At 36.1% G+C, this 19065-nt stretch overlaps 1 protein-coding gene across 2 annotated transcripts in view; it reads right to left on the reverse strand.

The window, feature by feature from the left end:
- Positions 1-19065, reverse strand: part of LOC140171544 (epithelial sodium channel subunit beta-like) — a 98322-nt gene that overhangs the window by 9792 nt on the left and 69465 nt on the right. The window contains exons 1-4 of one of the 2 annotated variants that reach the window (XM_072194814.1): positions 12788-13596; positions 3374-3549; positions 2493-2596; positions 821-984 (exon numbers count right to left, since the gene is read on the reverse strand). In XM_072194814.1, the coding sequence (XP_072050915.1) occupies positions 821-984; positions 2493-2596; positions 3374-3549; positions 12788-12859 (516 nt within the window). In that variant the 5' untranslated portion in view covers positions 12860-13596. Of the gene's footprint in view, positions 1-820; positions 985-2492; positions 2597-3373; positions 3550-12787; positions 13597-19065 lie in introns of those variants that run through there. The other variant, XM_072194815.1, reaches the window with a different exon arrangement.

The following is a 19065-nucleotide window of genomic DNA, read 5'->3' on the forward strand; positions in this document are numbered from 1 at the left end:
AAGCCAGTAAAAGCTATTTTCTAAAGTTGTGTAATATTCCATTCTTCAATTCTCTGCTCTCTCACAACCTGCACAAAATTCCTGCACCAGGAATGTAAGGACATAACTCTTAATATTTCGCAGTGGATGATGAAAGACGGAGAGGTGAACATTTAAAGTATCGTTCTTCATATTGTAATTGCAAACACAAGGAAACAACCAGTTGTTTTCCATTACAAGTGTTCAAAAGTCAAGGCATATTCTAAGCATTAATAATAACACATTTTGATCTTCAGTCGATGCTTCATCATCAGTGTGATCAGGGCCAGGGTTGAAACTTCTATTTGAATATATAACCATTGTTAGATTGGAAATTCTATGAAGAAATGTTTTCAATATATCATCATCAGCCATATCATAACAGAACAAGATAAGCTTTTTCTTCCAAATTTTACTAGAATAGAAGGCGAGGAGCGAAGTCTAAAAATCGATTTTATAATTCTCAACGCGAAACGCATATTTTTGATTACCACTATTGACATGTTGCATTTTAGTTGCATTGTTCATTGGTCATATATGTCTTATTAAAAAAGGAAAATTTATTATGTTTGGCATCCAAATAATTGCCCGAATTTACTCTTTTCAAATATGTATTTTGACTTTCCCTCGGTTAATCCTAGCGAAAGATATGACGGTTCAAAAAGGTATCGAGACTTTTGGGACACCCTGTATTATACAAATTATCTTGCCATAAACTCATCAGACTCTGATTAAATGGGGCGGAACTACTGGAGACTTTTTAATTTGGCTGTGTTTATTTCAAAATATTAATTTACATTACCTTTCTAACACTAACGAAAGCCTCAGTACCAGGCGCCACATTCAGACCTCGGTCTTCTGGAAATGACATGGATTTCTGAGGATGTACCTCTACCCTTATACCAGCTCCTTGCTGAATGTCGGCAATGTATTCATCTTGTTGAATGTACAAAGACATTGTTAAACCTGATTAAAACAATAACGACATATTATTATACATAGGCACGAAGAGCACGCGTCCTCATGTACCGTCCCATCGAATGACCCATGTTACGCTTCTGTTACACCCCCCCCCACACACACACACACCCCCACCCACACACCCCACACACATCTGTCAGCTCATCTGTTAAAATCAAAATAAGATTTGTAACATTTCAATATGTTTTGCATGTTTGTATGTTCTCATGGTTGTTGTTTTCTGCTGACAATATAGTCTTCGATTTCAGCTGTTGTCTAACATGTCTAATCAGATTTATAAATATGATCGACGGAAACGTTGGGGTTCATTATCGAACCCAAACGGTTTTAGCTTGTATTTATATTTGTTTGTGGTATTTTAAGCGTTTTAAAATTTCAAAATAATTCCATTCAATTACACGGCCGACAAAGGAAATTTACTGAATTTAGAGAATTCGTGGCGCTCACCACCTGAAGGTTTGAATTTTCTTTTACCACCACTCCGATGATATCACACTCATTGTTTGACATCCTCACTTTAGTTAAAGCCTTAATGTACGATGTTTTTAGATTTTTAGACTTTTAGGTGTTTTTTTTTCTATAATAGTTAATATGCAATCATTATGAAAGTTCTCAATGCATTTGGACGCGAAAAACATTGGAAATTTGCAAAGAAACAACATCATAAACTTCACACCTATCACTCGAAATATCTCGCACTTTTTGGATTAGGACGCCGAGTGCAGCCTCATAGTTTGTTTCCTTCGCAGCCAGTTTGGTTACGCTCCCTCCACATGTGTGGAGGGAGCGTAACCAAACTGGCTTCGTAGGAGACTAAGATTTGCGATCGTTCCGACATATTATCATAATCTGAAAAAGTATGATAATATGTCGGACCAACAGAAAATCATCGGCCCGTTTTCCTACAAATAGGGCGAATTTGACAGTTTGCTTCAAAAATGTAAGTTGGAACAAAGTGTGTAAGTATTACAAATATGCCCAAAAAAATCGGTTTTGAAAAGAAAAAAGGTATATTCTGAATAAAGATCGTACATTAAGGCTTTAAGTGAGTCACTTGCACTGTCATGTAATAGTTTATGTTGGTCCAATATCTTTGCGAGGCAACATTGAATGTTGTCATAAGTCCATACCCATTATCTCTCGCCTGTTTTGTTCACTTGCCTAATTTGTTTATACAAAGCACTTGAGCATAACTTTCATTGTCTATAATTTGATATTCCGTGGCGACCAATGGTAAACAGACGTAAGCAAAAACATGAGGCAAATATTCATACAAGACTCATACAGTTGTCTGGTCTCAGCATTTTCAAGCATTATATCTTTGAATGCAATTTGATTTTACCATGTTTACCTTTTCTTGAAATACCAATTGGGTGAGACTTTTCGTCTCTTCAAATGGCACAGAACACACAAAAATCTTAGCCTTCCATGTTATTACTGCATTACACCATGGAATTATTACACTTATATACATATTATACGTTATACACTACCTAATAAGGGTCCTGCCGTTGTAACCTCATGTATTTCCGAATCCAACCCCAAATTGAAGGTGTAACAATTTCCATAAAGGTAGTTATAAAACCACGTAAAATTGCTATATTAAAAACACATAATCACTATTGTTAGTTGTCATCGTCATCATCAATATAATCGCCATGGACACCAAGACAATTCAGTATTGGCCTTAAAGGAGTATTTCGTGATTTTAGCATCCTCTATTTATGTCATTTTTCATTAGATATCCACGAAAAACACCTATTCCCAAAATTTCAGTTGATTCCGATTTTGCATTCGCGAGTTATGCATGATTATGTGTATTACACTGCTCCATAGACAATGCGTTGTAATTTCGTTCTGGTGCACCAGAACGAAATTCAAATTTCACGACATCTTTGCTAAACGAATTAATCTGCAAGAAATATTTTGTACATAAACATTATGTATCCAGAGGTTTCCAGTGATATAAAAATCTCAACTTTTTTTTTGAGAAAAGTGGGGGGATGAGGCTGTGGATCACGAAATGCCCTTTTAAGTCGTCATTAATCATCATAATTATCATCGTCTTCATCATCATCATCATCATCATCATCATCATCGTCGTCGTCGTCGTCGTCATCATAATGCACTGTATACCAAAATCCCAATCATTTTTTAAAATCTCACATTAGGTTACGAATGATTCAAAGATTATATAATATTACAATGCTGTTTTCAGTCAAATAAACCGTAACAAAACTTATTTTGGCAAAGTGATTGCATGTAGCATACCGCATGTAGCAAGCGTGTCAATATTAACCAAATGCCTCACAGGGTGAAGAGATCAAGTGAAAATGCACACTTTGTTTAAGTCACATGTAACGTAGTGACTTACTTTGGTGTGCAAGGATATCCTTGGAAAGTACACGACAAAAGCATATCATCAAGTTGGTGTCCTGTTTCAACTCTTTCCTCGTATTCCATGGCGCCTATTATATCGGTGGTTGTGTCGATAAGGGTATGACGCGAATCCATCTCATTAAAATCAGTATTGTCCCAATCTTGGTATCTCTGGAATAAAAAAAAGAAAAGAGCATTGTTATATGGGGTATTTACTCCCAAAACCCAAAACCAAACAAAGTAAACTATAAAAACCTGAACGATGCCAGCAACATCAACAAACTTCACCCGTGGACTTCTTGTGTGTGTACTAACATTTTGTGATCAATAGCATCAAATGCTTTTGATAAGTCTTGAAAACAATGTTTCACTTATGGCTTCAAAAAGTGCCGGTTAACACATTTTTAAATGTTAAAACATTAAGCTCTGTTGGTAAACATGGCAAATGACTGGATAAAAGTTCGTGCTGTCACATGTTATTGTTATCTTTTACACGGATGTTGTGGAATTTATTTCTTAACGTCCAGTTGTCTGTGACCCACACTGCGGGGTATGAAAAATAATAGGCCTATATAACAAAATAAGCTTTCATGCACGCCCTCCCTCACGCATAACTACTCCTCTCACACACACCCTCACACATTGCACATCCCAAACCAATGGCGGCGCCACGGGGGGATGGGGTAAATGGCCCCAGTCAGAACTCTTGCCCCCCCTAAAAACCCAAAATTACGAAAATATACCCCCCCTGAAATTCACTTTCCCCTCAATGCCCCCCCCGGAAAAATTCCTGGCGCCACTGTCCCAACGTGATGGTTATCATGGTCCTTAAAATATAATAATAATAATAATAATAATAATAATAATAATAATGAAATGGCTGCTTCGGTTTGGGGATCACAATTACATGTACCCCCACACAGTGTCATCGCCCCGATATCTTCATGGCAGAAATCGCCATGGTAGGTTGAATCCACCGCCACGCATGGCCATTTTGTATCGACTTGTTTAATAGTTTTGAGTCGCATAATAGGCCGAAGGACATCTGACTAAAGCTACTGACAATATCCCCGATTAGCTCGGTGACTGACCTCGCTGTCCCGGGCTCGCTGTGTGTCAGTCAGGCATGGATGCCATAGGTCATATCGTTTTAGACTACCTCAACGATTGGCCTATACACTGCGCTATATAATTCGGCACATATAAATCAGAATTATTGCCCGAATTATTGTCAGTTTTTGACTCAAGACGCAAGCTACTGTCTCAAGACGCACGCTAACGACTATCATAATTATCTGTTCAAAATATATATATTCAAGGGCAAGGAACCACATCTGGTTTCTTTATACGAAATCATTTACGGGGAGATATTCATCATTTTCCACGGCGGTATCCAAAGATTTTCTTCTCATATCAAACTCGTGCATAGCAAATTCCGTGTATCGATCCCGGGTATTTATTTTAGTATCTCTGCTGACAAAGTATTATTAGCCAGGCGATGTCGGTGTGCCCCATATTTCTGTAACTCTATTTCACTGATTGACTCTTTTGTTGTTTTACCAGTTGACACCGTTTTGAATACATTACTGATGACTCCGATTTTATATTTTATATCAACATTTGTCAACTAACTAATAATATTTCCCAGTCTCACGGAAAGACCCTGTTTTGGAAAAAAAATTCACAGTTTCGCAACTAAAAGTGCACTTTTCAATTTTTTGATGACCTTTTCCCCAAATAACTCGTTTTTTTAGTGTCAAATCTCTCACCGAAAGATCACTAGTTTATATCCATGAAACTGGTGTGCTCACATCTCCCTCAACTCTAAAATCAAATACCCCTGGAGAATTCTGAATGTCCGTATGCAAATTAGGGCTTTTACACGTAGGCGCAGCCTATAGTATAAGAAGTAATTAGCACACAACTCCGCCTTTTTGGGGCGCCGCCATATAGGCATGACTTTGTGAAAAGCTTCTAATTTCACTCTTGCTAGATTGACTTCGCAATTGTTTTCTAAAATTATGCCCAGCTCAGAAATAAAACCACAATTTACTTGGATTTTATTTTATTATTGTTTTCTGATATGCACGGGATAAAATGGTGGGCGTATATTCTTTGTTTAAAATACAAAATTAGGATTTATAAAAACACCAAATAAATCCTGACCTTTGTATGCGTTGAACCAGTTTACCGTGTGCCTTAGAACCCGATAGGCGGTGACATTTGACCATACACTAGGATCCACAACATGCTCATCTATCATGGGAACAGTTCTTAAACCCTAATACATTTGTACATTAGTCCTTTGAAAATTTGGGTATACAAACTCATACTCTGCAACTTGAGGTCAAATTTTGCACTATGATTATGTAATTGAGGTTATTGGACTATGCGACTGGGATGAGACTCTTGTGGTCCATAGTGATAAGATCAATTAACGAGGTCTCTTAAACTGATGGCTTTTGTTTGCTAATTACCATAAAATCTATATAGCGGTTATTGCCAAAGTTGATGATATGGTGGCACAATTGGGCGGCAAACTGTATGAAAACAACACGGCATACTATACATATACATGTTCTACATTGTTGTATTTTAAAACACTGAAGACCAAAATTGACGTTAATGCCATGATTGGATCATGGAGGTAGTACTAGTACTATACCTCCATGATTGGATTAAGTAAATAACTAAATCCTGTTATCTACCCAGCAATGTTTGCTTATCTTAATAATTGTAACAAACTGTAGTGTACTAAATGGTACAAGACAGAAAAGGCAAACAGACAGAAATTTAGAGTTTTAAATTAGAGAGTTGACAGGAAGTTGTAAGAGTTAAATTGTTATGGATATGATTGGCGCGAAAATGTTGAATGTCAGATCAAAGTCATCCGAGGTGAATTAAGTAATGTCAATCACAAATTGTTACAGGTCATTTGAGGTGGACAAAGTTTATATTTGGATTGTCAGAACACCTTCCCCAATCAAAAACATTTCTCTTGCATTTGATCATCTTCTACTCTTCCCTAGAAAAATCATTATAATACCAAATCTACACACCCTGGAATTCACCATATCACATCCAAGCTCACATTGGGCGCCCATTCCTTTTTTAAAGGAATTTTTATTGTGTATTTTGTTTCAGGGGGGCCGGCCAAGATTGGCTCAATTTTGACGTTGTCATTGGTTTTACACGTAAACACAAAAATGTCTCAAATTATTCCAAAACTGTACGTATGTTATTAAGCACTATTTTATCAGTCTAAATCCGTTGAGGTTCGCCAGTGAACCTCATTGTAAAATACTGTTTTTGATTTTTTTGTATGAATAACGCACGATATGTTACTATATATACTGAAAATTTCCCCTACGTGTATCAATGAGTTTACGTGGTGTAGTGGTTACGGATCTCGCCGCTCACTCAAAGGGTCCCGAGATCGATTCCCATCCCCGGCGATGATTAAAATTTTGTCTTCTTCTTTTTTCTTTGAATTTAAAATTATTTATTTTCATGTGAAAATGTATATATTGCACTGGGAAATATATTTTGTGCATTTTTTTTCTGTAATGGGGCCACCCGGCCAATAGAGCTAAGAACGGATCTTGGCTCCGGGAAAAAATAATTGCGTCCATCGTGCAGGCAGTGTTGCCGTCATAGTGTCTGTTTTGTTTACGCTTTTAGCTGTTGCCACATTGAATAATGTAGTCCACCATCGTCTGTTTTGTTTGGTACTCTAATTGAAGCTATCTGTAGGTATATCACCTCAAAAATAATCGCAGCAGAAACGCGTTATTTAATGTTCCTACATTATTAAGCTTTATTAAAGCATCAAAAATCAAAAAACAGAATTGAAATCGGTCAATGCATTGTGATGTAATGTCAATTTAAGGATGCTCGTAGATGGAATGAAATCCTGCCACAAATGGCTGTAATGACAAAATTGGCACATTTCGAGATTTTGAAGGTTTATTTGGACGCTTGCTTGGAAAAACAGCGTTAATTTAAATAGCACATGTTAAATGCCTATCTTTCCTGACTTCGTTACAGAAAACAAAATTAAAAAATCCATCATTGAATAATTATAATAAATTAATCAAATATACTATTTTGGCCATTTCGGCCAATCTGCAGACAAATTAAATCTCAAAAAATGACTAAGTTCAGCTTATTAATATGCAAAATTGATGCCAATAGAAAACCGTACATGATATAAAGGTGCGGTTTTTTTTGCACACATATGTATACAAAGTTCTTTCAATTGATGACAAAAAATACACAAAAAGTAATTAATTATGCAAATTAGGTAATTACAGCTAATTATGTATTTATGATATTATTATGCAAATTAGGCATGAGTAATTTTGGTTTTTTTTTCAATATTTAATGAACGTCTGTTCATTCATCATAAATCTTTAAGTATGATCTTGTTATGAGGTTGAATAAATGAACTGCAGTTAATTATTTAAAAACAATACAAAAAAATTAAAAGTTTGACATTTTGACGGTGTCTGGAATATAATTTTCATTTTTACTGTAAACATGGTATGTGTCACCATTACTCAAAGCCAAGTCCGAAAAGTAAAAATTAAAATTCAGTTGCAATGAGACTTTAAATTAACATTTTGTCATCTGGATTAACATGGGAGGATAATCGGTAAAATGAACAGCAATTTTACTGTAGCGCGTATACAAAAATAGTATGGCCTTGGACACACACAATGGCTTATAGCTATTGTGGTTTGGAAAATTACTCCCTAAAAAAACATTGATTAATGTTTTGCTTCAACTGGTTTTAGGGAAGTGTTTCATTTGTTGTCGACGGAATTAATTTACATGCTAAGAAAGATTAGTATTTCAGCTAAATGGTGGTAGTTCCTTTACTTCAGTAGGCCTATATTTACTGTTTTATGAGCGATCTTCAAAAATCCATAAAACAGGCAGTAGTTCTTAAACAAAACAATTTTTAATTTGGGGGACCCGATGGTAGCCTCAGGAAGGCTTCACACACCATATATTAAAAATTCAAACAATTTGGATAAATGAAGCATATGAAGAAATTCATTTATCGACATGGATGTTTTCTAAAATTGGCCAAATTTGAAGCGCGCCCTTTTCAATTCACTGTTATGCTTGCATGCACAGTGTAGCAGAATTATTGTGCAGCCACTGTGACATACCTACTATCTGTCATCTATGTTTACACGCTTTCATTAAATGGGTAATTCCATTTATTTCCATGACCGTGACAGCTTTCAATTAATACACCTAATAATTGAGGCGTTATATTTACCTCATGTAAACATACACGATTTATCGGACCTAATTAAATCTCAGTTAGGATTGATTTTTTTTATTAATGTTTTCTTAATAACTCACATTTCTAAGTCTTCTGAAATGGGTTCAGATTTCTCAAGAGCAACAAAATGTATAATTATTTTTGTATGAAAGGTTATTTCACTGGCTCTTTATCGCTTGTAGTACTTGGAGGGTCTGTAGGATAAAGTTCAGGCTTCCAACATGTTGAATCTGGTGTACTTTGGTGATTATTATTTTGGTGTAAGGTGTTCATCTGACGTGGTAGTGGGATCCAGAATAGATATTATCTACAATGACCATTGTTCTTTCCCCTACTACACCCCCCCCAAAAAAAAAACACAACAACAAACAAACAAAACAAAAACAAACAAAAACAAATAATAAATAAATAAATAACAGGCATTTTTCACCCGAGTCGTGGTATGAAACATCGATAACTAATTTTTGAATCGAAGTTTGTTTGAATCGAGGGTTAAAAAAGTTAACTTGCCCTTATCGACCGATCCAAAAATCTGAAAAACATGGTCGCTTTTTTTAATTTGAGATTTTCATATTTTGGTTAATAATTTCAATGTATTTGTTTTATTTATATTTAACTGCGTATAAACCAATCCCGACTCGATTTCTGCGTTTGTGTTTTATAAACCCTGTGACTATGTTGAAAACATACTCTGTTTTATTTTTCGAAAAGATAATAGTTATCACAACAAATTTCTGCAAAAAATGATGATCTGAGTATCTAAGGCATTGAATGAAAAATAACACCACCATGCACGACGCGTCGCGTTTTAAAGAGTTGCAGCATTACACATCATGTTGTCTTTTGCATAAATTTTTAAAAAAAACCTAAATCGACCGACCGACCCAGGTGTTGGCATCTAAAGGGCAAGTCAACTATTTTTTTAAGCCTGATCTCAAGGCAAAAATTTAAAATCAGTACCATTTCAACCCTCAACTTGCATGACCGTGTATTGATCGTGTTGATTATTATCAATCAATTTCACGTTGACCAATTTCGGATCACCATGTTGTAAATAATGCCATGCTAATGATATGCGCATCTTTGTTCCATTAATATTATTATGCTATTAGCTTAATATGTTATTAGCTTTTATCAACATCGTTTACAATTACTTTAACATTGAGGTCCACTGTGTATTATTAATATCGACAAAGAATTTTCGATTAAACACGTCTTCGTCATTAATCTATTTCCAAATCACGTTTAACTTCTAATTCTAACGAATGTTTGATGACGTAAAATCGATAACATGTTTCCACCAGACATTCGACGTCACATTATAATTAATTTTTTGTCAACAGAGATTCGTTAATACTTAGGGTACATAAAATAACCTAAAATACCGTAAAACCTCGTCTACAAGCATATAGAGTGCTTCTGATTAAAGCTACATTAATCCATTACCCTTTTTCACTGATAGCCAGACTAGAGTCAAGTGACTCTCTAAGTGGAGTAAACTAGCACTGACTCTCAAAAGGAGTCACCTGATTGTCACAGGAGAGTCAGTTGACTCTACATTCAGTGTCGTCGACGGAGTCAGACTCTGGAATAGTTTGGCTGTTGACACCATGGAATGTATATTCTCTCAATCCTAAGGGATGGTGGTTCAGCCTAAAGTTCTCCATCCTGTCGTCTGACGATCGCATATATCATGGCGTGAAACTCAAAGTAAAGTCTCTTATTCCGGTAGGTATATACTTTGAATGTACATCTATGTGTATCATTATTTTGTGCTACTTCCGAAATGTCGTAGTGACCCTGTAATGGAGTAAGGGTGACTCTATAAATGGAGTCAGGGTTACTCTAGACGCAGAGTCCAGCAGGGATAATGGAATAGTCGGGATAGGCGACTGAACTCACGTGACGAAACCGGAAGATGTAGCCTAGGTCTAGACAATAGGCGGATTAGCGGCCATTTTGTCTTCTACATGATTTTATTCACGTGTCCTTATACTTTAGTACACAAATATATAAGTTAACAGGTTTACAATTTTAAAATTATATTTTGTGTATACAATATATTCTGTAGTAAATCGATCAAATGACGGTGATTGTTCAGGTATTATATGCTTGATAGAATTAAATTGTCTGACCAGCTAGTATTCTCCTCCGCCGTCAGTGTGATTCCAGTCACTCCACGTACCGTGTTGCGAAGGTGGAGGAGACTAAAGCTGTATTGACGAACACGCATGCGTTAAAAATGATGTAGCCTTAGTCGAACAATAGCGTGACGTAGTTCCCGGCATTGTTCCTATGCACTTTCACCCTCCTGAGTCCAGCCACTTCGCGACTCTATGTCTAAAATGACTCTATATTGGGAGTCAAATGACTCTTGTGTAGAGTTATCAACTATGACTCTTCCGCGGAGTCAAGAAATGTATGACTCTTCAAGGGAGTCAGATGACTTCCAATATGGAGTCATTTTAGACATAGAGTCGCAGAGTGGCTGGACTCTGCTTTTAGAGTCACCCTGACTCCGGTTTGGCTTTCAGTGACATACGTTACTCATGTTTGTCTCTCGGATGTCAAACATTTATGCAATATCAGATATTAAAAATAATAATTGAACATTAAAGTGGCAATTAGCAAGAAGCCGTTGCCAAAAAAATTGATTTATATTCAAATAATTTTAAACAAAAGAATTGGCTAATTGATATACCTGCTTTATATTCAAATAATTTTGAAACAAAATAATTTAATACATGCTTGATATTCAAATAGTTTTAAACAAAATATTAGCTAATTGATACCTGCTTTATATTCAAATAGTGTTAAAACAAAATGATTGACTAATTGAGACCAATACCGCTTTGTATATAATTTCATAAGCAAACGTTTTATCCACAGAAAAAAAATTATAGAAGAATTTTAAAATTCTATTTTAATTTTATTTACAAAGTTAGATCTATATACGAAAGATACTCTGCTTGCTTGCTTGCTAAAGTTCAGAAATTTAACACAACCTTATTTTCACTTGACCTGTCTTTTTGTCTAAACAAAGTTAACATAACAAGCGATTTGCGTCACGTACGTGCACATCAAACAGGACTTTCTTGACTTAAGGCATCGAAGCGTGAGTGTCTTACGGTGCGAGTGTGTCGCCTGTCTGATGTTTGCAAGGGGAATTGTTACTGTTTTGTTTTGACAAATTTGTGAACCACTCCCTGTTCCCACAAAGCGAAGAGGCACAATTTTACCCTTAACATAACATTAGATAACCCTAACATAACATAACATAACATAACATAACATAACATAACATAACATAACATAACATCCACCCACCCAACACAACACAACACAACACAACACAACACAACACACCACAACATAGCATCTCATTTGTATGCTTAGATCATGTCATAAATTCATATTGTACTTTCCAGCAACACTGGAAATTGAGGTATTATTACATAATACATTGCTTCTGGTGTACGACTTGTATTAATTCTTGCATTAATAATTGCTATTATAAATAATATTGCTATTTACTGTTACTACAATTGTTTTGTAATATATATCTTTTTATGTTTATTGTTTATAATGTATTTGATGATATTGACGAATAAAATATGAATGAATGAATGAATGAATGAATGAATAACATAACATAACATATATAACATAACATAACACAACATAACATAACATAACATAACATAACATAATATAACATAACATGGAGGGTGCCGGCCTTCTTTAGAGGAGGGAAGCGGAGCAAGTGGGCAAGACAACTTTCCAGTGGGGCAAAACTTGGGGCTAAAAGTACAAAACAGCCTAAAAATCTTAAATATCAGGGCGGTCAGGGGGCCCAAGAGGGGTGGAAATACTTCTCACAGGGGGCAGATGCCCCCTCTTCCCCCTTGGCTACAACACTGATACCAGGTATGTCTCTACATGTTCTGATTGAACGAAAAATCTGAAAACATTAATATACAGGTAGTTGTAAAAATTAGATAAACGCTTGAAAATGATACCAACTCTTAAATACAGGCATGTCTACCGATATGTTCGGGTGTTACAGCAACGGGTCATATGAATTTTGCAGTCATGCTGGGCATTTGTATTTACCTTGTTTGGACTAGGTGTGTTAGTTCCATCAGTACTACTCTGTTGTGTAGTCATAGGTACACGTGTTGGCATTGGTGGTAATGGTAGATTTCAGGTATCGGAGGTGGTCCAAGTAAACCGTCTAAATCGCTAAAGTTTCTCAAGGCAGACTCTTTAACTGGATTTAAATTACATATTGAGACCGCTGGAAATGGTAATTTGGGTTGAAACAAAATATCTAAATTCACGGTTATGTCATAGTTGAAATATTTGTCGATGCTTTCATAACAATGATATGTGAAAAGAGCCAAGCCGACAAGAAAGGCTAAAATCCAGAAACCTTTTCGGTAGATGTTTTGGCTCTTTTGATGTTCGGAATTCCATGTGCACCAAGATTTTCTACCACTTGTGCAACTTCTTTTGATTGTGTCCTCTTAGTTTTTGCTGCCATTGTACGTGAGAACAACAATCACATCAGCTTGAACAATAGGTATCAGAGCCGGCCCCAATTAACCAAACCGCGTTACTAATATTAAATTTGCCGTTAACCACTAAGTATATAGCAATCCACAAAGGCTAGTGGATCACAAACAGTGCGACCAGGCGATGCTCCGGACGACAGCCGTGACATACGATTTCTATGTACAGTATTCATAGAATGTATTCACCTTCCATGGATCTGCTGGTGACTGTCAAGCGGCACATGTTCTGAAGATTCTTCCAGTTGTTCTTTGCAGTCTTCCTTTAGTATAAGGATTACAAAATTAGTCCTTCAGCTTAAATATACTAACTTATCATTCATTCTACATCTGACACAATTTTATACATGTCAGTGCTATAGACAGCTTAAAAAACCGTATTATGCGCACTCCACCTATCTGCAAACAACGATCTGTGCGTTTGAGTTCCTTTCTGTAATTTCACCAAAGCACTTTACGATAATACGCACTAGACAAGCTCGGAAGAAAAGTGGTTCCCGGCAGTGGTTTCGCTTAAACCTGTTGGTTGTTTACTTTTTCGCAAACTGCAAAATGCATTCAGTTGATGTACATCCCATTATCACATAGTAAGAAGCGCTTAGATATTTTCTTTAAGTGTATTTTCCGAGCTGTGTTCAGTGTATAGCAGCAACGCTGAATCCATCAATTAACCAATCAAAATCTAAACTGATATTAAAGTAATGACCATGACGTATTGCTTATAAATAAGACTAGAGCAGCAACAATAGCGAGGCTGCGTAAGCAGCAAATGACTTGGCTATTTTACTTGTACCACTACATTGACTCACTTGGTGTGATAAATAAATGCATGGTGCGCGTGGTATAACTTCGGCGCTATCGGTGATCAGAATATTATATTTTTTTAGGAATGGCTTTAATTAAGATAAGTCATTGAAATTGTCAGTGGGTTTTTTGTCGTATAATATGAAAAGTTTTGCCAAAACGGAATAAATGGCAGTGTTGAAAGCTTAGGGGTACTAGTGTTGGCACGACTAAAATGTGAAATTTTACTTTCTTAGGTCTTTATATACTTGTAGGTTATGTTAGCACACCTAATGTAGACAATTGTCCACCTTTAAGAAATTTGTCTGCACAAACTTCCATTTTGAAGATTTCAGAATAACATTTATTTTAGTGTTTTAGATTTTATAATGTTACTATAATACTCTTTATTAAAAATCAAAAATCTGATTTCCGACTATTTTGCCCGATTTAGCACAGAGAAGTGGCTTAGTACCAGGGTCATTCAAAATGTTCTGCTTCAACACGTGCAACCCCATTGTAATTTTAGTTCTGTTGATTGAAGCCTCTTGAAACAGTCGCATGAATATGCATTGAAGTATCTCCTATGCATTGAAGTATCTCCTATTTATAATGGTAGTGTAATATTGATACTATTATACTTTTCAGATATTTCTGCAAATTACCCCAGAAAAGCACCACAATATTTTGGTACTTTCAAACGGTTGGACCTTACTTTAATAAGTAAATGATTGGTTTGGTAATGAATATAATAACAGATGGCAAAAAGATGTACAAGCAAACAAACAATTGTAGGCAATGGCATCACCTTCTTTTCAATAATCTTGCAGCAACATATTAATTTGTAAGCTCTCTTTAGGAAAGTCATAATTTACAACCGTATGACAAAACAGGTGAAAATAGTAACTTTTTGCACAAGATTTGCAATTTAAAGAGAATTGGCCATTGCTCATTCTAATAAATCTAGTATATAGCCAATATAAGTGTGCTCGTTTATTTAATGACATAAAATGTGAAAAATATTGTAAGGAATACTTGAGGTTTTGACTTTTAAAACCTACATTTTGGTCAAAAAATGTGCTTGGATAGGTAGTTTTCAACAGATTTACCACATTCGCGTTGCTACAGCATTGAATTGCGTTATCTGTTGACCTAATGTAAAAAAGTGTAAAAAAAGCTTTTGTTCGATATCAAAAATGTTCTGAATTAATGAAGCGAACACTTGAGGTTTTGACAAAAACCAATCACAGACGTCTATTTTCCAATAGATCTCACACAGCTCTTATGATGCTATGCACTCAACCGTGTAGCATAACACAGACTGCGTGGAGACTAGACTCGCTGTGCTGGAAATATCTGTGCACTCAGGTATATCGAGGTGGAAACTGTGCGTAGATGCATTTATAAGACAATCGTTTTTGTAGTCAAACCTTTTCATATGCAGAAGGTCCATATCCCGATTGTGATGACATGTTTTAGGCTTTAAATAAGATAGGGCTCCCTATAAAATATAGATTGGTCTGCTTCGCGAGTGGTTAATTAAAATACAATTAGGCATACAATTACTTGATTTACTCGCTCCTTTCAAATTGGTTTATTTGGTAGTCAAGGATGGATGTTCCAAATCTCTGGAAGCTCAAAAGAGTGCCTCGGGAAGGGTGCTCATCTAGTCCTTGCTTCTAGTACCATAAACTATGCATGCGATCGAAGACATTTTGGATGGTATCACGTGCACAAGATACTGTTGTCTTAGGATAAGATAGATTTGCAAGACAAAGTGTAACTATTTCGATTATTGCATGTAAGTTGTAGATTGGACCTACGGATACCACATCCAAGAACTTCATACAGATATTTGAACATTTTAACGGTGTGTATTTTTTTCAAAGACGTATAAATCTCAAAAGTAGGTCTCCCAAAATTATATCATTGTTGGGCAGGAAAAACCTCTATTGTCCTTGTGGCCCTTGACCATACGTAAAGAGAACTGTCTAGAATTAACATAGGAGGTTTTGCTTTATACATGTTCAGGGGCCAATAACACACAGGAGGTTTTTCCTGCGCAACGACGATGTTCGGGTTTTATAGGAATGGGTCACATTTGCAGTCATGTTGGATATTTGTATTTACCTGCTTTGGACTGGGTGTGGTGATTGCATCAGAACTACTCTGTTGTGTAGTCATAGATACACGTGTTGGCATTGGTGGTAATGGTGGATTTCCACTTGAACGTGTTGACGGTATCAAAGTCGATCCAAGTATACTGTCCAAATCGCTAAAATTTGTCAAGGCGGACTCTGTGACTGGATTCATGTTACATATTGAGACCGCTGGAAATGGTAATTTGGGTTGATACAGAATATCTAAATTCGTGGTTACCTCATAGTTGAGATATTTGTCGATGCTTTCGTAACAATGTAGCGTGAAAAGAGACACGCCAACAAGAAAGGCTAAAATCCAGAAACATTTTCGGTAGACGTTTTTGGCTCTTTTGATGTTTGGGATTCCATGTGCGCTAAGGTTGTCTACCTCTTGTCCAATATCAGTCATTGATTGTGTCGCCCAAGTTGTTGCTGCCATCTTACAAAATAACAACAATCACATCTACGTTTCGAAATAGGTATAACATCATGTCCACTCAAAGCTGAAGATTTCAGAACCGAAGTGCGTTACGGATGTCTGCCCGTTAACCACAGTATATAGATATATTTGTCCAGATGAATGAAAGATCAATTTTATCGATATAAAATATATTTTATACAAACCCTACAACACTGATTGCGCAAAAGCTTTTCAGCTTTTCTTTGCAATCTTTCTTTCATTTAATTACGAAATTCTTCAGATTTAATATACTCCATTTTCGTTAAACATAAACATGATAAAACTGCAACAGATATGTCAGATTTCTTCTGTAGTTTACAACATTTTTCAAAACGTCAGCTGAAACGTATCTGCAAGCCTTGCAAGTCCTTCTTGTAACTACAGATAAGCAAGCACTTTATGGTGATAATTGTTGTAATAATACGCACGAGACACATGCACATTAGATGAAAAAGTGTAGTCAGTGGTTTCGCTTCAACCTATCCTCTTGGCAAACTGAAAGATACGCTAGGGTGACATAATATGCTACACGTCCAGTTATACACGAAGCCTCAATCCATTATTATCACACCCGCTGCATAAGTCAAACCGAGTCCAATAAATAACCAATTAAAATCTCAACTAATTGAAACCGCAACAAATATTAATGACACGTAAGCTGACTCCAACATACACTGGTATTTGAAACGAATATCACAATTTTTCGATCGCTCTTAGAAACCGCCAAAACTGATATAGAGTATACACGAATCTTAAAAGCTATCAGTCTTCTGTGACTGCTAAACATTATTTTTTAATTGAACGCGTAATTTCATTTACTTGTGTCTACACTCATGTAAAGATGGATGATTATTAATTAAAATTATTCATTACGTTTCATTACCTGGAGAGATTTGATTGAATTCTCTCCTGAGGTTCGTATCTGTCAATGAGTTGATCAGATCGCAAGGCTTTCGTTCTAGCTAGAGGCAGTATAAACACAAATGGGTCAATGAGTATGTTATGTTTGGTATTTGCTTCCCAGGAAGTAAGTTTTGACTGAGGCAATGTGTGGTTAAATGTTGATCCCTCTCTACAAGAATTATTACCGTCGATTTGGTTGAAAAAGGAGGTGAGACATGAGGAAAATTCTCCAGGTAACAAAACGTAATGTTAATTTCGGACAAGTAGTTGCAACAGTAATTACAGTTTAACAGTCTCAAACTAGTATGAAGACATGATGCAAGTGTATTTTCCACGATGGGTGCCAAATACATCCATCATTCTCAGCATATAGGATTCGTTATACGGGAAAAACGCATAATCTTGTTAAATCTTGCTTTGTTACTTAAATCTCGTCTTTGAGGACATTACTATACTACCAAGCTATAACCGGAACAACGCTATTATATCCTTACATTATTTTATTCCAATCAGCCGTCTACACTTCGCGTGTACTGTCACTGTGTTATGCTTCGTAGTGACGACTGATTATCTTACAGTCTATATCGTGACGGACTTCTGAAAAAAATTCAATGCGACTTTGGTTGTGCGACGTAGCGCGACTGACTGGCGGCGCCCGTGTAACGCGTCGCTGTATCGCGCCGCTGTGACAAGATCGCGCTCTGAAGCTCTAAAAACAACAAACTCGGTCAAATGGACACGACTGTGCATGCTCTATGCCACAGGAATCCTGTTGCAAAATCCGTCACTTTTTTTCCACGTAGTTTTCTCAGTCGTCAATCCAGACGGTTGACAACTGAGGGCAGCTGTCTAACATTATATCCTTGAAATAACAAATGTCATCTAAAAGCCACTCTCTTATTCTATTAAACAAAAGTGCAATATATATATTATGAGATATTACGACATATTTGATTTACGTGAACCTCTCAACGCATCTGTTGATCCAGAGTGTGGCCTAACCCAGCCAACACACTACGTTTTTAAAATACCCTTTTTAAAATTTGAATTTAAGACAGGATAAAGTGTACTTGTTCTATTTGCCTGCAATTATCAAGTCTGTAGCTTACTTATAAGACGCAAAAAAACGTATTTTCTTGGAAAAGTTGATACTACATTTTGTATGACTTAAAGTAGTATTTCGTGATCCTAGCATTCTCTATTTATGTCATGTTTCATTAGATATCCACGAAAAAAACCTATTCCCAAAATTTCAGTTGATTCCGATTTTGCGTTCGCGAGTTATGCATGATTATGTGTATTATACTGCTCCATAGACAATGCGTTGTAATTTCGTTCTGGTGCACCAGAACGAAATTCAAATTTCACGATATCTTTGCTAAACGAATTAATCTGCAAGAAATATTTTATACATAAACATTATGTAGCTAGAGGTTTCCAGTGATATAAAAAATCTCAACTTTTTTTGAGAAAAGTGGGGGGATGAGGTTGTGGATCACGAAATGCCCTTTTAATTGAAAGGTCTCCACGCCG

This window comes from Amphiura filiformis, chromosome 15 (genome assembly GCF_039555335.1).
Source record: "Amphiura filiformis chromosome 15, Afil_fr2py, whole genome shotgun sequence".
In the NCBI taxonomy this organism is placed as follows: domain Eukaryota; kingdom Metazoa; phylum Echinodermata; class Ophiuroidea; order Amphilepidida; family Amphiuridae; genus Amphiura; species Amphiura filiformis.